Below are 25,544 nucleotides of genomic sequence, written 5' to 3' on the forward strand. Positions count from 1 at the left end.
ATGCAATAAAATATCATATTGTTTCTTCCATATTAGTAGGGGCAGATCCTGGAAACACTTGCCACTGGGCATAATGCTGACTACTGTGAGTTGGCTTCAGTGGGACCACTCATAATAGCTAGTGCTATGCCCAATAGCAAGTATTTGCAGGATTGGACCTTTAATACACATATGTAGCAATTTGTAATCCTGCAAGTATACACTAATGGAAACAATTTTAATTGTCATGATGTTCCCACAAAACTTTGTAATTATTATTATTAGTTATTATTTGTATTACCCATAATGCCTAAGATCCCCAGTCCTGGACTGGACCCCACTGTGTAAGGTGCTAAACACAGAACAGAAAAAAAGAGTCCCTCCCCCCAAAAGCTCCCAATCTAAGTTGTCTTAGACTTTTAATGTGATAACTTCTTTTGTCACATTATTTATTTCCAGTGATTTTGCCAACATCTGTACTCTCCATTCTGTTGTCAGCCAGCAGCAAATGTTTCTGGGTCTAGTAAAAAGGTTGAAGAAAATATGCCCAAATTTTCAAAAGTGGCTTCTATCTGTGGATGACTTAGCTTCCAGGATTTAATAGTTCAGACCAAAATTTATAAAAAAAGAATAACTCAAAATAATTTCTGTACATTTTTCAGAAGACATTAAAATGTGTTTGATGGCTCCCACTGGAGGAAAAACCATTTATATTATTTCATAAACAAAAGAATCCCCATTTTTATTACATATTTGAGTAGGAGTAAGTAGTACATTGGCATTATGCTGACCTTCTGAACGAGGGTGATTTTCATCCTCTTCACATAGATGAAGAGTTTTGCATGTGAAAATTCTATATGTACAAAGAGATATTTGTAAAATTGTATTGTACTGATCTGTCAAGCTGTAATCCATGTGGCATTTATAAAAACAGAGTCCCTTTTCATTATAACAAAAGCAGGTATCCATTATCAACTTTGAGGAAAACTGCATTTGCACCATTAACCAGATGCCAGGCTGCAGGCATTAGCTAAGAACTGCCAACTCTTAGCTGAAGACCAGATAAGTTCACCTAGATGTTAGTTTTTGTTCAAAATAGGTATTATCTTATAATAATGTATTCAGTGTTCAGACTCTATGAAATGCTTGTAAGTTGCTAAATGCATTTATCTCACCTATAATGTCGGTATTCCATGCTATAAGAAAATATGTAAGTTTTGCTTTATAGCTTTGCAAAATGTTTGCTCTGAACTCGTGAACCCAGGCATTGGAATCGTTCCCCCTGCCCATCCAGGAGGACTATCAAAATTTAAGTGGGCCATTATAAGATAAAAGCTTTGTTAATTGCCCTATCCACCCATGGAGAAGTACATGCAGAAGGCCTTGTCCCATCGCTTTGAACGCTGGAAGACGGAAATAAAAATAGTTGATATGAAGATTTTTCATCTCCTTGCTGTTTGAACTCTCACAGGCCAGAGAAGCCAAAGTGAAGCCAGAGATCCTGGGGGTTACCTCTGGGGTCTGCCCTAAAAGACACTTTGAATTGACAGTTCACTACAACTCCGTCACTTTTAGGATTTAGAGGATAACTCATGTGTTTGTATATGTTTGCTTGCTTTAACCTGTTAATAACTCATTTCTTTTCCTAATTAATAAACCTTTAGATAGTTTGCTACAGGATTGCCCATAGGAGTTGTCTTTGGTGTAAGATCTAGGGTATCAATTGATCTAGGGTAAATGACTGGTCTTTTTGAACTGGTGTAGGAGCAGGATTTTATAATTGTACTATGAGAATTAATGTATGATTTGATTTCATCCTTCCAGCCACCCTTTTTGAATAGCAGAAACAGGGGCGGCTCTATGTGTTTTGCCGCCCCAAGCACAGCAGTCAGGCGGCTTTCAGTAGCGCACCTGCGGGTGGTCCGCTGGTCACGCTGATTCGGCGGCATGCCCGCGGGAGGTCCACCACTCCTGCGGCTTCGGTGTACACGCCACCGAATTGCCACCGAATCCGCGGGATCGGCGGACCTGCTGAAGGCAGCCTGACTGCTGCCCTCACAGGGACCGGCAGGCTGCCCCCTGCGGCTTGCTGCCCTAGGCACGCGCTTGCTGCGCTGGTGCCTGGAGCCGCCCCTGAGCAGAAAGGAATGACCCTCTGGAACTATGGGATTCTGTTTCCCATATGGATTACAAATTGGGCCCTTTTTAATTCTTTGTTTTAAGGTTTAGTTAGTAAGAGACAGGATCCTGTATTGTGTCTATGTTAAGTAGATTAGAGGAACGTTGAAGGCCTGGGCTTCAGTGTGAATTGTTTTGGTTATAAACTTAGCAAGGTTTAATTTACAATGTCTTTTTGCTCGATATAAAATACTGCTGTTTGTATTCTCAAAGGTCTCTGTAAAAGACTGTTTGTGTGAATGAGGAATGCATGCATGAGGAAAAGATAAGGTGTGAAGGCCATTGTTAACCAGATGGTCAAGAAAGGAGGAGCGAAGACACTTATCATGACTTCTTGATGCCAGAGAACCATCAACGAGTATCCATGATTGAGGAAGGGCAAATTGACAACCCTGAGGTGGAGGCTGGCACACCTAAAGACAATTGATTAAATCAAATCGGGGACAGGATGACCCTCTCGGAGGTGTTTTGGAATGTTTACAACAAAAGATAACACCAATTAAGGAGTAACCCGTCAAACTGACACAGCAAAATCCATAGACTTCAACAGAGAAAAAAGACTATAAGAACAGGGTGCTTTGCCATGGGGTTTGGGTTCATCTTGCCACACTCCAGGAGCATTGGATCGCGACCGACAGAGCCCAGCTCCCCTCTATGACCAATCTGGCTGGCCACTAGATTGATCCAGACTCTGGACTGGTAACTATAAACATCAACTGGCAGGACTGTGTGCATGGTGTGTGTGTGTGTGTGTGTGTGTGTGTGTGTGTAACTGAAAAGCATATGCTAACTGCTGTATTCTCAATAAATGGGGCGTTTTTGCCTTCTCTCCTATAAAAGATCTTGTGTGCTTCTTATAAGTATAACACTGGAAGCAACCTGAATATTGTGTGATTTTTGGTGTAAGTGACCATTTATCACTAAGTCCAGTTTGCTTTGGTGGCAAGATAGACTGAAGAGTCTAAGGGAACTGTCTGTAACTCCATGGCGAGACTGTTAAAGTGATCCAGAAGTTCACATATGTTACTGGCTTGGTGAAATCTAAATATAGAACAAATCACCAGTTTGGGGGTGTCTGTCCTGTTTTTGACAGTCTGCCCTGGTCATGAGCCACACTATAGACACCGTAACAATCAACTTTGAGGAAAACTGCATCTTGCACAATTAAATGGCACCTAACATGTATTGTCAGGGATCAGATGAAGTGAGGTCTGAAATGAATGCTGCAGTACTAATGTCAGGAGGATATCTTTATACATGTCACTTAGAACGGTGAAGAATTGCTGTTGGTGGCTAACTGGTTAAACTTTCAATGTCTAGAAATAATTACCATCTGTAGAAGAGCAACTTGATATTTTCATAAGAGCTGATTTCATATGAAAGTTTTATAGTTCAGTATAAAATATTGCCTCTATCTAGTGGTTATTTGGGGAAAACTAGAATTGTTTAATGTTTAACCACAATTTTTCCTATTCATGATAGTGTATTGTAACTCCCTCAACCATTCCTCCCAAAAATTCAATTAGAAATTCTCAAGGTACATACATGCCCAAGTGGTTATAACCGCCTGTACATATGGATTTTGGTGATTATGTGTGCACAAGCCAATGAACAGTTATCTGCATAAATGTTCCTTTAACACACAGTTGCTGTGACTACATGCAGAAGCACAGCTATTGTTGTTGCACATTCACACAGCTTGCACATGTATGAAAATGTGAACACAGTGTTCAAAGGCAACATAAATAATTTCACGTAAACTAGCAAAATGAAAGCTGCCACTGTTTTTCCCCAGCAAAGGGATATATAAGTTGATTGATTACATGTATTTTTGCCATGTGGACATCTGCAATATCTGCGTACATACGTGAGCTGTGTCACAGATCATAAACCAATTTCCATTCTGGTTTAACAATCAGAATGTTGCTGTTGACGTGCTATAAATTTTCCTCAGACTACATGGTACCCTTCAAAAGCATAACTTAAACAGTCAATGAGAGGTGCTGGCTATTACAGATGGCATTGGATTGGGAGGGTGAGCCACACCAAAGTGCAGGCTGGACCGTTTCAGCCCTTCTTGGCAAGGAGACTGCTGAAGTCCGTGGGATTGGCCAGTGGACTGCCATCCATAAAAGGCAGAACAGGGAGAAAGCAGGCGTCTTTCTGCTCTACCCCTCACCGTCATGCAAATCCCACCCTCTCTTCCATCATTTGCGTTCCTGATTGATGTGGTATCAGTCTCAATCAGCAGAAATGTCTGCACTTGCTGAGTAAGTGTGAGTTGTGCAATGGTTTGTTTCACAGGATCACACATTTTGGTGAGTTGTCCTTGCAGCTGGGGTTAGATTCCCCTCAATGGGAAAAATATTATTGGGGTCTGTGGGGAGAGGCTTTCCTGAACCTGCAGAGATCAGGATGCACTAATAGTCTTTCCTCTGAATTAAGCTTTACCTTTCCATCAGTACCGAGGGGGGATGGACTTGTGAGGAGGCCTGAGCACTCATGAGCCTGGGTGGATTCATTGGGCACCACCCTGCATGAAGTTACAAGCTTTGGAATAACATGGGCCCAGTAGGGCCTCAGGTTTAGGCTAGATGGTTGAGCCTGCAATGTGTTAGGATGCTCTAGTTAAAGAAACCTAAGAATTTTATTGCTGAAAGGGTTTACCATCTTCCTATTTCTAACTGTAATGGGAAACACATATGCAGCAGGAGAATGGCTACAAAAAGTCAGCAGAGAATTACCTTGGCACAGGAGAAATCCCAGCTGGCACAGATGTGCCGCATCTAGGTCTGCACTAGCTATCCCATCACCCCAAGAATAGGGTTTGTGCTGTGGAAAAGAGGGATGTGGTGGAATTAGGCCTATCCTCCACTAGCATATGGTCCATTAAGGACCCTACACCAGTGTCATAAACATACAGCTAAGGGTAGCATAAAATCTCTCCTTACCCTGTAAAGGGTTAATCCTTCCTTTACCTGTAAAGGGTTAAGAAGCTCAAATAACCTGGTTGGCACCTGACCAAAAGGACCAATAAGGGGAGAAGATACTTTCAAATCTGTGGGGGAAGGTTTTTGTTTTGTGTTCCTTTGTGTTCTCTCCGGGTCAGCAAGGAACCAGGGCAGGGAAAATACATCTCCCTACGCCATGTCTGAACTAAGTATCTAATAGTAAGTAATAGCAAGGAAATGCGTTAGATTATCTTTTGTTTTAGCTTGTGAATTTTCCCTGTGCTAAGAGGGAGGTTTATTCATGGTTTTGTAACTTTAAAGTTTTGCCTAGAGAGGAAATCCTCTGTGTTTTGAATCTGATTACCCTGTAAATTACCTTCCATCCTGATTTTACAGAGGTGCTTCTTTACTTTTCTTTATTATAAAGTTCTGTTTTTTTAAGAATCTGATTGTGGTTTTTAGTGTCCTAAAAACCCAAGGGTCTGGTCTGTGCCCTCCTTCGTTACTCTCAAGCCTTCCCAGGAAAGGGGGTGAAGGGGCTTGGGGGGATATTTTGGGCAAACAGGAACTCCAAGTGGTTCTTTTCCTGAATCTTTGTCTAACTCACACAGTGGTGGCAGCAGTACTCATCCAAGGACAAGGAAGGATTTGTGCCTTGGGGAAGTTTTTAACCTAAGCTGGTAGAAATAAGCTCAGGGGGTCTTTCATGCGGGTCCCCACATCTGTACCCCAGAGTTCAGAGTGGGGAGGGAACCCTGAAAACCAGAGATTTGCATTAGAACAGCTGAGCAGATACCCTAAGCATCATTGAGGCTGGTGCAGATCGGCATTCAGGGTCAGGGAGCCATGACCAGCTCCTCAACTCTTGATGTAGGATTGAATCTGGCCCTAAGATTCTTCTCATTCTTAGCCCAATATTTCAACAGATTGAAACCTGGTATACAAACCTATGGTAAAATATCTTTATACAGCTGCTATCTTTTTTTTTTCCCCCAGAAGAACAGATGTCAGCAAGTGGATCAGAAATAAAAGTTTTAACTGATTTTTTAAAGGAAAAATATGTTTAATACAAAACTCAAAAGATACTTTTCATTAGGGGTATGTCTACACCTCAATCGGGAGGTGTGACTTTAGCACACAGCAAGACCAAAGCTAGCTCCAGTAACAATAGCAGTGTAGCCATGACTAGCATGGTCCAGCTTCTAGCCATTTACCCAAGGTCCTGGGCAGGGCTGTACACAGGAAACTAGCCTGGGCCACCACCCATTTTGCCCTGACTACACTGCTATTGGTACTTGATCTAGCTAGATCAAAACTAACTTGGCTATGAACTCCTCCATGAGCTGCAATCATATCTCCTCATCGCAGTGTAGACATACCCTATGTAAGCTTTCAATCACAACTGTGTGACCCACTTTTCATCTTCAGAACACTTTACTAACTCTAATTAATGAATGCCTTCAGGATCCCTAGTGTAATACAGGTAAGTAGTATTATCTCAGTTCCATATATGTAAGCTGACACAAAGGGGTCAAGAGCACAATGTCAGAAAGAGAGAGAGAATCAGTATTAGAGCAAAGATTAGAACTCAGGAGCTCTTGGCTCCAGTCTTGTTCTTAGATGATTAAAATGAGCCTACCCAGTAAAATCCAATGGGTGCAGTTTCCTTTTAGATTGATAAAAACAGCAATTAGCACTTTGCATTCCACTCCACCACAAAATATTGACTAGATAGGAAATTTCTCAGCATACCTTGTTCTCTCTGTTGATCTTTTTGTTCCATGGATACAAGAGCAGAGAAATGCGCTTGATCGTAAGCCAGGACAAGAGGTGAGCAGTGACATCGGTTAGGTGGAACTTCCAATGGCAAGTAAATTCCTCCAAATGGGATAGGTGCAAATGCTGCAAAGACAGATGCAAGATTTCTTGAAATAAACAAACCATTAAAAAATGGGATGGAGAGAGTAAATGGACCCTGACATTATTTATATAATTTATACCAGTTACTATTCAACATTATCAGAGCTACATGTGGGTGTCAGCAGGCAGTGTTAAGTGAGGGGAAAACCTAAGTCTTTGGTGCTGAAAATAGTCTAAAGAATAGTTCAAGTCTCATGGTAAAATTTTAAAGGAATTATGAATTTAGAAATAATTATGAAACAATTTCCTGTCCCAAATTCTCCCCTAATTGCAATTGTTTATTAGTGAAGATGTAACTGTATAACAACAGGATCTTCATGTCTGATACACATGAGCAGAATTGAATTTTCCATGGAATATTTTTAGTTACAAGGAAAAGTTTCTTATTATTGGCACCAAACATGCGGTATCACATTTTTTTTTGGCAATGTAGTCTGATTATATCCTTGGCTACTAGATTTCTTTGCCAAACAGATTTTCTTTGATTACTGTTGCATATGTAGTGCTCATTTACAATTTGTTATGAGTATTGTCTCTGCAAGGGGAGAGTTCAAGTGTTTGTGTTCCTTTTTCCTTTATGTTCTTTGATATTTCATTCAACTATTGTATATTGGGGAAGGATTTTTTCTAAGCCCTATTCATGTATTGATTTGGCCAACTTATTATCATCATATATTACATTTTCTAGTTGTTTTTGTTAAAGTGGCAGAGGTTTAGAGAATGGGTACCTGAAAATTTAAATGCATCTGTGACTCTCTGTACCTCGGGGAACACCCTAAACCCCCATGTTCATCTTTATAAAATGATTGTGTGGTATTCAATGCAAAGTTTGTCATGTTGGGTGTCTTTGGAAGGCTCATGATGCACTGAGCCTGGTTGTTACAGTAATGTTATAGGTTATAATTTCATGTATACATTATGGGGCTGAAAATGTATCATCATGGCTTAAAGCAAGCCCAGGCAAAAACTCTCCAAGAACGAAGAGGCAGTTCACACCTCATCAGGGCTGGTATGGGACAAACCCAGCCCAGCCTCACAGGAACAAAGGACGCTGGCCTAGGCAGCAACAAAAGAATCTGTTAGACTTTTGAGGGAGTCACCCCCCTTCCTTTGGTCAGTTTGGAACTGCAATGAGGTAATGGTCACCTGACAAGAGGGAAGAAAGGACATAATAAAAGGGAGAGACATTTGCCATGCTCTCTCTCACTCTCTTCCACCTTATACTATACATTTACAGACACCACACCAAGTGACTGAAGCGCTGATCAAAGGGGAGAGCCTGGCTGAAGAGCAACCAGCCAACCTGTGGTGAGAAGCATCTAAGTTTGTAAGGGCACTGAAAGTGTTAAGATCAGCTCAGAATGTGTTTTGCTTTTATTTCATTTGACCAAATCTGACTTGTTATGTTTTGACTTATAATCACTTAAAATCTATCTTTATAGTTAATAAATCTGTTTGTTTATTCCACCCGAAGCAGCGCATTTGGTTTGAAGCATGTCAGAGACTCCCTTTGGGATAACAAGCCTGGCACATATAAATTTCTTTGTTAAACTGACGAACTCATATAAGCTTGCAGCGTCGAGCAGGCATAACTGGACACTGCAAGACGGAGGTTCCTAGGGTTGTGTCTGGGACCGGAGATATTGGCTAGTGTCATTTGGTTACATAAGCCAAGGGGCAGCTTACATGCCAGAGGCTGTGTGTGAACAGCCCAGGAGTGGGGTTCTCACAGCAGAGCAGGGTAAGGCTGGCTCCCCGAGTCAAGGATTGGAGTGACCTAGCAGATCACCGGTCCAGATAACACCAGAGGGGAACGTCACAGTACCAATTAATGTATTATTATACAGGAGCCTCATTATTTTACAGAGGCTCTTATACTATACATGAGACAGTAAAGTCATAAGTTTCATATAACTATAGCATTCAGAACAATATCCCATTAAGCAGTGACTAAACACCTTTTTTTGCCCCCACAAAACCACAAATCATTTCTCATGGAAAGGTAAACATGGTCTATTGGTCTGAGTAACAGACTAGCAGCTAGGAATTCCTGAATTCTAAATCCAGCTCTGAGAATGACTCCCTCTGTGACTTTAGAAAAATCACTTAATCTCTGCCACAGTGTGCCCATCTGTAAAACGAGGATAATTAATAACACTTACCTACTTCACAGCTTGGTAGGAGGCAGCAAAGATGAATTAATGTTTGCAAGGCACTCTGAAGAGGAAAGTACTATCTACGTGTTAAACACTGTTAGTTTTCAAGCCTGCCCCAGTTAAACTCGTATTTCAACACTTGTTTTACATTAGTAACACAAAAATGTAGGAAAAAGTGTGGAAAAATCTGCACCAGGAAAAAATACTTTTTTATGTGATGATCTATTTAACTGTACATTATTCGCTATACAATATAGGCAGGGATGCTAGCACTGCCTATTCATAAGATTAAACCAACACTTCCCATGATAAGAGCTTGTTTTTGGTTGCCTATAAGTTTGGCAAACTATAATCATTTGATCTGAAATTTCACATGCTGGGTGACTGTCAGACTAAGATGTTTGATAAATTTTAGCCAAAATGGTTCAGGAATTTCCAAGAATGAGGCTAGGGAAAATATATATAGTTTTATCCAAGTGTATAAGTCTTTACAAAAATTGCAGTTCATGCTTGCTCATGGCAAAGTGTGTGCTTCATCACCTCTCCCTCTCCCCAGTGCTGGTCCACATAGAGAATGACAGCCTGCTACTGCTATCACTTATGCTGTTACCTCAAGTGGCAGAGGTTTGGGGGGTGGATTTAAAGGTTCTAGCTCTGCTCTGAAAACTATGTTAAGAGAACACTATTAAGATTGCAAGTTAGGAAATACCATAATTAAGGTTGCCTGGCCCTGGGCATGTGTGAACAGTGATTTTTCAAAGGCTTAGAACTTCGCCAAATTTGGGTGGATTTAGATGGGGATGGCAAAAGGCACTTCTCTGACACTAAGACCAGCCCTGCCAAATTTCAAATCCCTGCTCCAAAGCATAAGGGTGTTAGAGCTTCTCAAAGAAGAGATCACTAGAATTTTTTTAACATGGGCAAACAATACAGGTCCGCCCAGCTTCATTCTCAGAAACAGCCAAACAAATTTAGCAGAAATTTTCCAAAGGAATTCAGCCTCAGGCAGACACTCAGCATGAAAATTTTTTGCCAAACTATAACCACTTTAGGCTAAGTTATAAGCAACTGTAAACAGGGGCTTATAGTGGGAATTTTGAGATGACATTAATAATAAGTGTTACTACATACAAAGACCCATCATAGGATAACATATGCAAAAACATTCAGAAAAAAATAGGACTATAATAGGAACTGGGCAAATTATTCATTGTGAATAATTTATTGGATTAACTTCACTTTTTTATGTGTAAACAAATTGACCTTTATAAATGTGTTCATTACTTGAAATGGTTCAAACCACTTTCTCAGAACACATTTTAGTGCACAAATTGTTTGCAAACTATTTGATTTGATGATACATTGCACAATTCACTATTTAGTGGTTTGTTATTGGTGTCCTAATTCACCTGGTACAGTCCACATGAATTGCAATATTTGCCAACCCTCTTTTAGTAAGTCAATAAGAAAAGATAAAAAGTTGATCTATCCTTAAAAATGTATTTAGACCCGGGACTTGATCCAAAGCCCATTGCAGTCAATGACTTCAATGTGCTTCAGATAAGCCATACAACTATAGAATGTGTTTTTAAATTCGGTGACTTTTATATTAAACAAGGGCTTAAATTTTAGAAGGAAATGCATATGAAGGAAAAATTAAAAAGAAGCATAAACACTGATAGAGAAATGACGATTGCAGAGTGTGGAAGGAGAAAAGAATACAGCAGAATTAGAACTTTGCTAACAGAGCTTGATTGCCCTATACATCTGTTATGGATTCCCTGAATTTCAATATTGTTTTTAAAATGGGGCAAATGTTCACAGTGCTGTATATGTTTTAGACACATGAATCAAGTCACATGAAAGATGATGGGCTCCACAGACCTAAAATCCCTGAAATGCTGTGCACTGGTACCCCTCGTTTATGGACATTATAATAAAAAGACTGTTATAATGGACAAATGTGTTGTGCTCTAAAATTCCTTTGCTACTAAATTTATTTGTTTTAGCTAGGTGCATAAAGTGCTAATGAAAAACTTACCTTCTCCCCCTGAGTCTCTTAACATTGTGTCTGCTACAACAACAATTGGTCTTCTCAATATATGTGCTAAGACAAAAACGTGGAACTCTTCTAAACTCTCATACACTGGATCTTCTGAATTATCAACTCTGGAAAACATAGCACAATGATCTCAGCTGATCAACTTACAAATGAAGATTTTCCCCTCCTCAAGGTTATTATAATAGACAAAGAGAAAGAGAACTAGCAATGACACATGGAACCTTTTCTCTTTCAGTCTTCATTTCAAATTCAGGTTAGATTAGTAGTGATTGAAATCTTTACCATCTGATACATTTTGGTAGCCACCAGTTTCATGTGATTCTCAGCCAAGCTCCTAGTGGATGGTCGTCCCTATCACTAAAATTACCATCACCTTTGGCACCCTCTGTAGAGAAGCCAAGGCTGGAGAGTCAAGTATTTCCCCACACCTCCCAGGTAAAGGTTGAGGCACATTGGTACGGCAGTGTAGGAAGCTGGCACTTCTGTTACCAATGTCATACCTGCCTTGTGGAGAGAGGACTTCAGTCTCTAAACCTGTGCCTCCAAGTCTTTTAATCAGTATCAAAATATGCACAAAAAGAAAATAAAAACAAAGAAAAAAACTAGGGTGTGGGTAGGGAAGAGATGAGGCATCTCCTTCAAATTAATTTTCTTGTCCATTTACTGACCAGCTTTGACATTTGTTTCTGAAGTCATACAAAAAAGAAGCAATGCAAGCAGCTCACATTTAAGACAAGAGACCATGAAAGTCAAAATGCTATACAGGACTACAGAATAAACTACTGAACATCTGACTCTTTCATTTATGATGACCTCATAATGAATCTGATCTAGCTCCTACTGAAGTCAATGGGAATCTTTCCATCGACTTTGACATGAGCTAGATTGAGCTCGGAGTACTATATACAGTACAGTGACAAAACCTCATGTTGCACTAGCAGAATAAAACAAATATCAAACTAAGAGCAATTCTTAAGTCAAAATATCTGGTCATTAATGTTTTTGCTTTTACAGACATTTTTTAAAAAATGCAGCTTTAACCAATTTTCCCCCCAGCCTATATTTTGAATGTTCAATAATAGCCTAAGTAGCTCTAAAGCTCATAATGAGAAAGTAACTTAAAATAAAGTTTGGAAAGTGTCATGCATGAAAAGAAAGGAATTTAGAAAAACAATGCAAAATTTAATTGGAGGTCAATTTAAGCTCTTGAGCACTTGAAAAGACTTCTACAGCTTTTTCTCCCTTCATATTTTATATACAATTAAGCTTATTTTAATGACACCAGAAAGAAAGTTATAATACTTCCTCTACATGATGAAACAGCAGAATGGCCTTTTAACATCTAGCTGCCCAAGAAAGGGGAGTTATTTGGTAATATTTCACAGTTGTTGTTGATATGACATTTTGTGTCAAAGTAAGAAGATAATTCTGTACATCAGATCATATCCATGACTAGACCAGAGTCCTTAACTTCAAAGGTGGCCAAAATGAACAAATTGCCTACAAAAAGATCTTCGAGGAGACAAGTACGCAGACGATGCTGTTAGCAAATTAGAATGATGTCAATCCTATCTGGGGTGATCTTCAGACAGTTTCTGTTCTACTCATAATCTCATGTCTGAAAGGCACCAGCAATGACAGAGAATGGAAAATGCCATAACTGCTGGACATCCATTAGAAGAGACAAATGAGGAATCTAGGTGCCATGTGCATTGCAGTGAAAACCTAGATTAAATTTCCTAATCACTGTTACCCAAGAGGATTATAGAGTACAAAGCTTAGGCAAGCAGCAAAAATTACATCTACAATGCTTGTGACACATAAGGTGAGACTTGTAATTTATAATTGCTCAATCGAGCACCCAGGTCAGTACCTATAAGATTCATACAAGGTCCATATACTGATAGCTAGTAGTATCAAGTGCCACAAGGACAAAAGTCAACATGATAAATAGAAAGCATTAAACCAACATCTACATCTAGAGGGCCATACATATTCCTGAGAATGTTGTTTCAGAAATCTAAACAACTTTGTAAAATTACTTTAAAAAAAGAAAGATTTGTGGTACCAAAAATGAATTAGACTCCCCGCAAATACATATTTTCAAAGATTCTACATTCTTCACATACATGTATATATACCGTACATATGTATGTGTACACAAACACAAATGTTTTCATCGTATTGAGATACAGGGTGGAAAGTATACAGAACACTCAAAACCAAAAATATTCTGGCATCTAGCAGCCCAGAAGTTGCAGCAGCAACAGGGACATTCCAAGTTTCTCCAAGACAAAAGTTGGAGCTACAAGTGGTCAGCACCTTCACAAACAAGGCCAAAAAGGTTTTTCATTTGTTGTACACATGGATTAATCTCTGATCCAGACTTCAAGAACAAAGCTATCATATGTTCTGTTCTGCAGATAAACTGAGCCCTCTATTGGACTTGGCTGAACTCTGTCTTGGAGGCCATTCAGTCACCACAATAGTAAGAACTATTGAAAATTTTACATACGTTTGTATTTCCTCTGTCTGCAGTTTTTCTAGTAGTATTGTTGTTTTCTCTTCCCTACTAACCCTCATGTCATTAAGTCATTTTGAATCCTCGCCTTGTGTTATGTCTGACACATTAGTGGGCAGAGAAGTTGTCAGCAAATGGAGGTAAAAGGGAATAACACAATACATTAAAAATCTGAAGATGATAGGCAAGAAGGGAGAGAGACAGTCAGAGAGGAAATTGTACCCAGCTAATTGATTGTTATTTAAAACATACACAGCATATAGATTCCATGATGAGTAAGACCTATGACAAATTAACATTGGCACTGCAGCCTAGACATTCTCCCAAACTAACAGTGGAATGCGCTATCCGTAATAGGGCACACATTGTTTAATATATTTCTTGGTGAGATGGAAAAGTGAACAGTGACACACATGCCCTTCTTATTGTTATGCACAAATAGAACTTTTTGGTTCATATCTTGAAGGATGTGGAATCACAAATCTATGTACAATGGGATTTACTTATTTACAACATTATTTCAAAACCCCTTTCTGTCTTCATTGATTCATTTTAACTCCAAACGAAAAACATTCCTAAGGTGAAATCCTTGCCCTGCTGAAGTCAATGGGGTGAGTTGGTGGGGAGTTGCATTTACTTCAGTCACCCTAATCTTTTTCAATATTTGTTTCAGGTTTTTCCATCCCTCTAATAATTCTGTCACCCATCTCTTAACCCCTTTTGTCAATGCTAGACCTTATCTGAGATAGGGTAACTAGAACTGAACACAGTTAATCAGGTGAGTGAACACTGTACCACTGATGTATATAAAAGCAATATACCAATATTAGCATAATAATTAGAATTTAATACAGTGTAACTTGTAAATATAATATGAATAGTAGTATAATATTAGTATAATAATTACTATAATAAGCATAATTTATAAAATAACATTATATTTTCAGTACTGTTTTCAATCTTCTTTATATATACACTGAATTTTTGTTTGTATTTTTACCCACTGCTTCACATTGATAAAAAGTTTGCATTGAGCTATCCACTATGATAACCAGCTCTTTTTCCTGATTGGTTAGATACCAGTAATGTGTCTGAGAAATTAAAATTATTATCCTAGTGTGCATTAGCTTGCATTGGCAACACTGCATTTCATCTGCCATCCTACTGTCCATTCACCTAGTTTTGTTCGGTCCCTACAAGAATTCTTCACAGTTTTCTCTAGTCTTGACTAACCTAAATAATGTTTTTGCCTATAAATATTACTGCATCACTGTTCACTTTTCCATCTCACCAAGAAATGTATTAACCAACGCATGTCCTATTACACAGGATACAGCATTCCATTGTTAATGTTTTGTCATGGTGAAAACAGATCCCATATTCAGGATCAATAAAGGTTTTCTGTGTTCAGTCTCTCTGTTGTCTGTCTCTCTCATATACCAGGAAAAAAGTAGCACTTCAGTGTTCTATAGTAATGGCCCCAAATGCTACATCTTGCACAAATGCTTTGGTACAGTTACAGATAGCTGCAGAATACTGTCATTTTTTGAAAATAGGGAATGGTGTGAGTTAAGGAGAGATTTTTCTCTGTCATAAGGGCCATGGTCCAGATTTCTAGCTGACATACAAATAACTGAATATCGGTCCCTTTTCTGTTTAGCATGCAAAACTTCTATAGATTGTGTAATTCTCTAAAGTAATATTTAAACTGTGTGTGAGGTTATTAGCTGAAAAATCTTATCTAGAAGTATAGGAAGTGCATGAACAATTCCAGTGCATCACTCTTATATTGTACCTTCCATATCTTTTACTGAGACAATTTCTGCACTTCACCCTCCAGTTCTCCTGCACCTCCGGAATGATAAGTCTATGAGATTTATGTTGTGATCAATATTCAGTTAAATAAATGCCATTTATAGAGCCTTACTTGGAGAAAATGGATTTTTCCTAAGCAATGCTATATCCTCTTGCCTTTGTAAAACACGGAAAAAGTCAGAAAAACCACTGACTAGGAGTCTGTACCTTGTGAAATAAATCAACTGTCTATAGCAAGTGCTGCTGAGACAGCGGCTTTGAAAGTTTTCAGAAAGCAATACAAAGAGTGGAAGTGAACTGAACCTTGAGTGCCCTTCTTTAAAAGAACATTTTATAGAAATCTGTGACCGTAAGCGACCATCCAAAAGATACAGACAAATGGGTAGCCAGAAGCAATGGTTCACTGTTTGTCTATTCTTCACATGGTCTCACTGAAGAGGTTTATTTCCTTATTACAGACTTTTTGAGAAAACTGAAGCAAAAAACAAATCTCCAAGGTGAGGATATATATAGCGGCTGCATATTTTAATTTTTTTTTTTGAGAATTTAGAGAAATAATTTATATCACAATACAAAAGAAAGAGAAAGAAATATATCAAACTAATTCACAGAAATTAGATCTATTTTTTCAAATGCATATTTTCAATTTTTTAAGCAATACACGTTTGCTTAATTGGCAGATTATTTCTTGTCTTTCAGTGATATGGCAACTTGAACACACATTAATGTAAACGAGGGGAATCAGAATTATCCTCTCTGTACCATGAATTATATCATCATCTAGTTCATATATTTTGACAGGATAGTGCACTTTCCTTCTGATGGAATTCAACATGCTTTACAAGAACATCCACGCAGCCACAAAGAAATGCAGCCACCACTGGGATGAAGGTGCACAAGTACCTCAGATAGGGAAGGTAGCAACACAAGATGCTAGCTGGTAGAGATTGTGTGGGGGGGAAATCAAAACAAATTTTTAATGAAAGTTTTTGCAAATGTTTCATTTTTTTCATCAAAAGATTTAATGTCAATTTCAATTGTCAGATCAGTAGAGGTCCAAAGACTTTTCCTTCCACTTCTATATTTTGAGGGTCTCCTTCATCCATATACCAATCCTATGCACATATCCTATGACTGTAAAGGCTGCCCCTTCCCTCAAAAATTATAACACCATTCTATAATCACCTTCCATAAGGGACAGATGTGCTATGTAATACTGCTGCTACTATTACTCCTACTACTTGGGTAAGGGAACTCTAGGGAAAAACCATGATGCAGCAGGAAGTGGTGCTGGCTACTCAGGAAGTAGCAATCCTTGCTTTGTGTGAGTATTGAACAATGATTCAGCATGTGGTTAGGAGTGGACTCAGAGACCTTAGGCTGCTGGATGTGTTTTCTTTTGGATGAGACAACAAAGAAGTGCTTACTATCTGTGGCAATCAAAGATCCCAGGGACACCTCAGAAGACTCAGGGGGTAAACACTGATTTCCTGATCAAGTAATAATTTGGATACATTCTTTCTACCTAAAATTCCCTCATCAACTTCATGCTATGGAATTTTCCTTCACTTTCTGTCCTAAACTGTTGACTAGCAGCTCTATGAGCTGTTAATGAGTGGGTGCACATTATTCTAGGGGGGGTTGCATTTCCAAAGTAGGTGAAATGTTCCCTGTATAGATGACATTTGTGAAGAATTTTACTATCTTTTAGGATGAAAGGATCTAGAAATTTAATCTTAAATATTAAAATATTTCTTACATCAATAAAAGTCACTTTTTAGTTCACAATTTACCCTGCGATAGTGGTGTGATTCCCAGTCTACTGTGATTGCTAATTAAACTGTGAAAATTGAAGGAGGTTGAAAGGGAAAGTGAATATTGCTGAGAAGTTATTTGTTCCCAGTGTATATGATTTAACAGATCCCAGGTCATGTAATTTCCCATTATTCATTTTCCCCAAACTGTCTCTCTCTTTGTCTCTCCCAGAAGATTATTTTAAACCCGCTTCAGTATTTCTTAGGCTGACCTCACACTTTGACTCAGTGAATTTGGATATTATTTCCAAAGAGTGAATGAGTATTTGGACTTAGATGACAAAGGCTAAAAAATATACTAGATCTTTTCTTTTATACTGGTTTTTTTTGTACATCTTAACGTAAAAACACCAAAAAGCTTGGAGCAAAATGAAACACGTGCACACGGAGATTCCTCTCATAATTGAATGAGGCAAAATGACCAAAAAGATCACAGTGTTACACTCTGAAGACAGTACTGAGTTAGGATTCAAGTCAAGAACATACTCCAGTCTGACCTCTTATTACAGGGAGAGATGGAAAAGAGAAAGGGCAATAACAAATACTAGAAGAACCATAAAAGCATGTTCTAAATCTGTGAGGATTTACACAGCTAGGATGAAATCATCATGCGGTGGGAAACCCAAAATGTTGTGGGAACTGGTAGATTGATGTGGGGGTGGAGTGAAAAGGTGAACAACCATGGAGGTAAGAGAGGGTCCTGTGGCACCTTTAAGACTAACAGAAGTATTGGGAGCATAAGCTTTCGTGGGTAAGAACCTCATGAAGAAGTGAGGTTCTTACCCACGAAAGCTTATGCTCCCAATACTTCTGTTAGTCTTAAAGGTGCCACAGGACCCTCCGTTGCTTTTTACAGATTCAGACTAACACGGCTACCCCTCTGATACTTGACAACCATGGAGGTAGACTCTCTACCCTTTGTTTGACAAGGAAGTTTATGGGTGTGTGTAGCCAACGGATCTCCAAATTGTGTGAATTCATTGGCTACTAATCCCATGTGGGGTTGTGGGAATGTTGTGGGCTATTAGTAATGGCTGCAATCAATTGTATAGCTTCCCCTTGCCTGACATCCAGGTTGTGGAGGCAAGAGAGAGAAAATTGATTATTAGTTATTATTAATCATTATTATGATTATTAATTTGTATTGTGGCAGCACCTATGGGCCCCAGTTGTGGAGCAGGACCCCATTGTGCTAGATAGAATATAAACATAGAACAAAAGACAGAATCTGCCCCACAGAGTTTACAATCTCCATACTGGTCACTTTGGTCCACTAAGCAAAAGCCCATTTCCCGGTATGGTTGGTGCTGAAGACATGGATTTCAGCCGTAATTCCTGTTAGTATTAAAGGGAGTTAAATGCATTAATCTCCATGTGTAAAGGAGAGACCAGACCACAGACAATAGTGTCACTGAATGTCCTAACAGAAGTTTCACGGGTGATCTAAGAACACAAGGAAATCTAACTGAAATGATTTTGAACTGGTAATAGGGTCTGTTCCACAACTATCAATGTCGTATGCTATATAAAGCTCAGAAGTCAAAATCATGTGGAAATAACATGCAGTGCAGGAACCTTATTATGATTAAATATGCCACCGTTTTAATATTGCTCTCACAATTCATGTTGTTTTTACAGTGAGATTAGCTAGTCTGCAAAAGACATCTGTCAGTTGGAAGAAGTGCCAAAAATAAATGCATCTATTTTCACAAAAAGGTACTTAGATCCCATGGTAACAGCCACATAACAACAACCTAAATATGATAACCAAACAAATCAGAATCCAGTTCTGAGCCCACAATTGGGCTGGAGTTGGAGATTATTATTTTAAATGATCTATTATTATTATTATTACAAGTGGTCTTGCAGTAGCACCTGGAAGTCCCAGTTCAGGATTCCATTGTGCTAAGCACTGTACAAACACAGAACAAAAAGACAGCTCCTGACCCAAAATGCTTGCAAATACATAAAACAAACTTTTAGCACACTAAGAGCTCAGGTATGTTTTAAATATACAGCAACCACATTTACCATATCGTAAAATTTTATGGAATCTGCGGAAGCATGTCCAAAAGGATGAGATGTAAATGAAATTTCTAAATTCTAGCAGTACCAGTTAGATATTCCTTTATTTCCCTCTCAGTATTTTGGATGAATTTACAAAGATCATCAGCTACCGTTTGCACTAGATATAAGTATTTTTATCACTATTCTTTCCTCCGAATCAGTGTTAGAGTTTACATATGCTCCCGAAAAGCCAGTTCAGAAGGAATTAGTGTAACATCATAAGTTTCTCAAAAGCAAGGAATATTCTTCTCTGGGTAAGGAGGAGATCTTTTCTCTTTTAATGTGTCTAGAATTTCCCATCAAACTTTAGGGTCACATATTTCTCGTTTTTACTCATGTGTACACTAGGACTGTTTCCACATGTTTCATGGAAACAGAAAGTCACAAAAGAAAAAAACTTCTTTGAAGTCTAGATAGCATACATCACATATCTGTGGGAATATCAGGGCCCAACATGCGTGGCTCAAATTCATGCTACGGTCTGATTTTGACAGAGTGATAGTAAGATTGCCATGTACTGTACCTGAAATACCATACAACCCATTGCCAGAAAATGACTTCACCGTAAAACCCTGAGGATAGATGCACTAGACTTGTACCACTATTTTAGACCAAATTTCTTCCAGTTTTAATCTGATTTTAACTTAACACAAGATAGAATTTTGTAATAGAACAAGAAGAGGAAAATGTACAAACAGCTCAATGTGAACAAGTAGCATTAACAGAGAAAAAAAGCAACATCTGATCAGTCTATAAGCTATTGACACATGCTGCATGCTATAAAACTGCGAAGAGCAGCACGTATTCTTCACTCACGACTCCCTCTTGCTTTGGCACCCACTCACTCATTTCTTTCCAGAGGAAACCTGAATCATGAGCTTATCAGAGTGATTCAGATATAATGAAAATTAATATTAAAATGTGTATTATATTTGTCAGGAGAGAATAATTGAATATTGTGTGGGGGCATTGCACTAGGAGGTGCAATCCAAATATTGTAACCTTGCCAAAGTCCTGGCATCTTGCATCCCCTCCGAAAACATTCACATAAAATCTTCACACCTAATTCAGGGAGTGTCAGTAGAATGAAAATGTATGAGGAGCAGACTAAAGTTGAAGGGCTGGTATTATATAAACCTCAGAATCACAGAACATATCTAGTCCATCTCCCTACCAGTGTAGCTTGTTCCCTTCAGGACGTACGCTAGTATTTTATCTACTCCATTTATAAGTGTACCAAGCAATGGGGATGTCACTTTTTTTTTTGCATCTATTCAATCTGTCAGAAAGCTTTCCCTGATATTCCATTTACATTTTCTCTCTCTTAATTTCCTCTCATTATTCCTTACTCCTCTACCTCCTTGGTGTTTACTGCCTTCCAATATTTGCAGACTGCAAATAATCATTGCTTAGCCAAAAAGAACCTTAGGAGATTCATTGGTACTAGGACAACATGACAGAGGTATTTAGCTCTTTGTCTCTTTCCTCATAAGACAGTATTGCCAGTCTCCTAATCCTTTTTGTTATTCTTTTCTCAACTCCCTCCAGTTAGTCAATATCTCCCAGGTGATGAAGTCCCCAGATGTGAATGCAATAGTGGAGGTGCAGTTGCACTAGAGCTGTGTAGAGAGGGACCGTGACCTCCTTGGCTAAATGATATGATGTCTCTATATATGATCAAAATTCCACTGTCCTTTTCCCCCCTTCAATATCACATCACTAAGTCTCTTCAAAATTTATATTCACAATCCCATTCATGCTGTTCAGATTTCTCTCTCCTGTTATTTGCCCCTGTGACAAATCTGGAAATGTTGGTAATATTTTTATGATTCCTCTGCACGCCTCAGTATTCCTCTGGGCTTTGCATTGCTATGCACTGAGCATACAGGGAAGGGATGAGGTGGTGACTCAGCAGCCTGGTTGGAAACCAGAATCATTAACAAGCTGAATAAAGTCTAAACCTTGAATGGAGGCACTGAAGAGACAAATGGAAACCCCAGTGGCCACGACATACACCTACCGACAAACACCTAAGAGGAAGGAGATTTCTTTCTCCTTACCTGTGCAAGGAAGCTGAGCAAAGGCCTCCAGCATGAGAACAAAGGAGAAAGGTGTCAGGTGGCTGTGTTAAGAGCTGAGCTCACAGAGACACAGCACATATGCACGTGCGCGCACACATGGAAAAAGGGACAGAGAGACAGGGCCAAAATTCTACAGCAGCTTGGCTGAGTAGAGCCCGGACATTGGCCAGCCTGAGCTCCGTCTTAATCTCTGTTACTCCACGCTAACCTGAGGAATTTCAGATTCTGTATGCCAGCTGACTAATAAATTATCTTGTTTTGAAAAAGCTGCTTGCTGTTGCTGCAAATACTTACTGGGAGCATTGTGCCCCGAACGAGTAAAGGACAAGCCTCCCCGAGGAGTCTGGCTCTGCTGGACTTGCTGCTGGGAGCCACAAAGGTAGACAGGGTTCACTGGCACCTGAAGGCTCCGTTTTGGAGTCCTGTCCCTATGGAACTGCATGGGGCTTTGGAGCCTGGCATACTTAAGGGGTCACTCCAGAGGGACTGGTTATAGGCTAGGGCACAGAGCAGACCCATGGATCTGTGACAGCCACCAGCTTGCATTTTTCCACATTCAGTCTTGTTTTGTCATGGCCAGCACACTTCTCCAAGTTCTCTAGGCCACACTGTATTATTTCTGGGTCATTACTGTGTTCAGATCTCCTCCTCCTCATTACCATCAGCCATGAATTTCATGATTTTGCTGAAGATTAAATGAAGATTCTGAAAAATACTTAGGCCTAACAAGAATCCATGTAGTAGTCAATTAGCCATTCATCATTACATTTTATTTAAGGTCCTTCAATTAATTTTCAGTCCATATGACTGTGCTTATGTCCAAGCCAATTAAAGGTAGTTGAGAGTAAACTTTTGAATGGTAATGTATCAAATATTTCACTAAAATGCAGATATTGTATATTTTTATAATTCTATAAAATAAGAGCAGTCAAGTTTGTTGGCAAGATATTTCTTCATGAAATCATATTACTTATTGTTCTTTATACCATAGCCCACTAGCACCTTATCCTGAGAGGTGTGCTAAGAACTCTCAACTACCGTTAGCTTCAATGGGTGTTGCGGGCACTCAGCAACCGCACAGCATATGGCCCTCAGACCTGGCACCTGTGCTGTATTGCAGTTACTTTATGCCAAATTCCTGTGCAAAGTGGTCCTACAGCCAACACTGTCCTGGGAGGATCATCCAGTGTAATGGCTCCTACACCAATCCACCCCTGTTGCCAGCATAAGGGGCGTGGCTGCTGATAAGAAGGCATCTGCACAGCTTCTTAATGCTCTCCTGATTCCAGGCTGCCATATTGGTCTCTGGGGATCACTGATTGCTGGCATCACTTTGTTCAGCCTTCAGATTGCTCTAAATTATGCCAGGGAAGTGGCCTTGCTTGCAGCTGGCCTTGAATCAGAGGAGTTAAATGGCAACCTTTGTCCACTCCCCCACTTCCTCTAAACTCTATTATGTGTTCCTCAGCCTTGGCCGAGGATCTGTGTCTAGCTGTTTAGGGACTGTGTAGAAATGATGACAAATTTACCCACAGGAATCAGCAAATGTTTTTTTCTACAATTCTTCCAAAATGGAGTCCTTGGTGAGAGCTACATCATGCACCCAACCTCCCACCTGAAATGTATAAGCCAGAGTATGATCTTGCACTACAGACTTCAGCCCAGCCATAAGTGTGAACTGAAAGACAACATCTTCTGACTTACAGCAACACCCTACTAATGAATATCCTGATCCTGAAAAGACTCTTACATTTGCATGGGACTACAACAGGACTATACAACTCAGTTTCAATAGGACCATAATCGATGGGTACATCATTGCTTGGTTTGGATCCAAATTTCCATCCTCCCAAGAGAGAGCTTCTTCTACTGCATCTTATTTCTAACATTACACAGATTGTAATAGCTTTGGAGCCATAGCTGGTATTTATGCATTTGAACAGAACCTAGTGCAGTGGGGCTCCAATATGAGTGAGGCCTCCGGATACAACTAATATTACTGTCACTAATATAGATCGTGAAGTTCATGTATTCTTTGAGAATATCAAGTGTATAATTTTCTGAGGAAGCTGAACAGACCATAATTAGATTGTTTTACAAATTTTGCTTCTAGCAAAATACAAAACTTCTAATACAAATTTCAGTAGTGCCTAGGAAATACAATATAGCACTAAAATATCTATTCCCTCTGAAGCTATTTTATCTAATCTCCCATTGGCATTTGCTCTCCAAATACCAAGGGATAGAAAGAAACTCATATGTATGAATTACAGAACTAATCCGACCAATGAAAGAAAATGTAAAAATATCAAAGGTCATTGTGGTCACTCCCCATTTAACAGTTAAAAAATGATTCAATACTTAGACCATTATCAGGGTAATGCGTCTGTTTGCAGAAGCATTACCAGGCTGGCCTTCTCAGGAACATCCAAATGATCTTTCCACTATGTAAACCCTCATAGACAACACACTCGACACCAAATTTCTTTTAAGATGCATTTATTTTACAAGTTTTTTGTTTAATTCCTCATGATTACTAAATTCTTTGGTATTCTGAGTTAAGTCTATCATGCCCATCAATGGTGATTTTTTTTAAACAAATCACTTAGCTTTTTGTATTTTTCAACTAAAACTGAAAAATGTCTTGTGTGACATCAATCATAGAAAATTTAAATCTAGAACATACTGAGTTGCTTTAAACTGCATCTGATATGGCTAGGTATGCCAGGTGTGCTAGAGCACAGAGGTGGGAGGCAAACATAATTCCTGACCAGCAAGAGTATTGGAGGTTTTAATAGCTTGGATTGTTACTTAGTCTTCATTTCCCAATAGAGAAAACCAATATATCTCACACACACACACACACACACACACACACACACACACACACACACACACACACACACACGATTACAAAGGAGGCAACTTCCCAAATTAAACAAGACGACATGGACTGTAGCAAAGTGACCTCTCTGTCTTGTTGTCTTGCCAATGAGATAATTCCCCTTAAGTCCTTTTTAAATTACCAGAATAATACGACATACTAATACAAGAATTTGGAAAGGAGGTTGGGGAAGGACGAGATGTTTATCATATTCTCCAAAATAAATAAGGGACATGATCTGACTCTACATAAAACACTTATGCTAACCTACACTTTTAAACACTCCTTTCTTTTCTCTTCAACATCAACAAAAGTTAAAAAAAAAATTGTTTTTAAACTCACAACTTGCTACTACTCCTACTGACAATACCCTGGTTAAGTGGCTGTGTATGTGATCCTGTCACCCTGGAGGATGCAAGAATTCCCTGCAGCGATGTTTGAATGATTCTTACTCAGTCTGACATACAGTATATGCGTATTTTATGTCTAAAATATGCTGGGCACTTCTTCATGACTGTCACATTCTTCAGATCAGTAAACATGTGGACACATTTTATAGATTTGCTTTTAAACTGCTTTTCAATAAATCATCAACTAAACTTTAGGCCACAAAACAAACCAACATGATCTTCATGATTTTCTGCCCCTTAATGCCTCAATTAAAATAAAAAGGTAATTATTTACTACAGTAATTAAGAACTTTGTGTAACCAAGTGGATGAGAAAAATTCTCTGATAAAATAAGACATGACCTTAAGCTTTTCTCAAAAATCAAACTGCCACATTTTCATATTAAAAAAAAGATTGGTTCACTTCCCTGTTTTGTCTCGGACTAGAAGTCCTGAAAAATCATAAGAAATGCTTGGACCCTGAATTTTAAAAAATGTGCACATGTGAAATCATGGAATGGAAAAATGGCTGCTGTTCTGGATTGAGATGGGTGTTCACACCGAGTACAAGCTCTGTTAAAGCTACTCAAATATATCACTTGTGTATTCTTTCCTGGTGATGGACTTATCCTGGCTCCTAAAATCGGTGACTATTAGGAACCTAGACACCAATGAAGCCTTGATTCAAATTTACACAGAAGGAAGTAAAGATGCAGGAAATGCAGCAC

The 25,544-nt window shown here is 39.0% G+C and overlaps 1 protein-coding gene across 14 annotated transcripts in view; it reads right to left on the bottom strand.

The window, feature by feature from the left end:
- The window catches only part of OTUD7A (OTU deubiquitinase 7A), a 280,943-nt gene that overhangs the window by 28,478 nt on the left and 226,921 nt on the right, over window positions 1–25,544 (bottom strand). For 13 of the 14 annotated variants that reach the window (XR_010590748.1, XR_010590745.1, XR_010590747.1 and 10 more), the window contains 2 exons: window positions 11,226–11,353; window positions 6,861–7,010 (listed from right to left, as the gene is read on the bottom strand). Coding sequence is in view for 10 of the 14 variants with exons in the window: in XM_024101887.3 (XP_023957655.2) it covers window positions 6,861–7,010; window positions 11,226–11,353 (278 nt within the window). In the remaining 4 variants the exon portion in view is untranslated. Of the gene's footprint in view, window positions 1–770; window positions 833–6,860; window positions 7,011–11,225; window positions 11,354–25,544 lie in introns of all 14 variants that reach the window. The other variant, XM_065558335.1, reaches the window with a different exon arrangement.

Source organism: Chrysemys picta, chromosome 10 (genome assembly GCF_011386835.1).
Source record: "Chrysemys picta bellii isolate R12L10 chromosome 10, ASM1138683v2, whole genome shotgun sequence".
Classification (NCBI taxonomy): domain Eukaryota; kingdom Metazoa; phylum Chordata; order Testudines; family Emydidae; genus Chrysemys; species Chrysemys picta.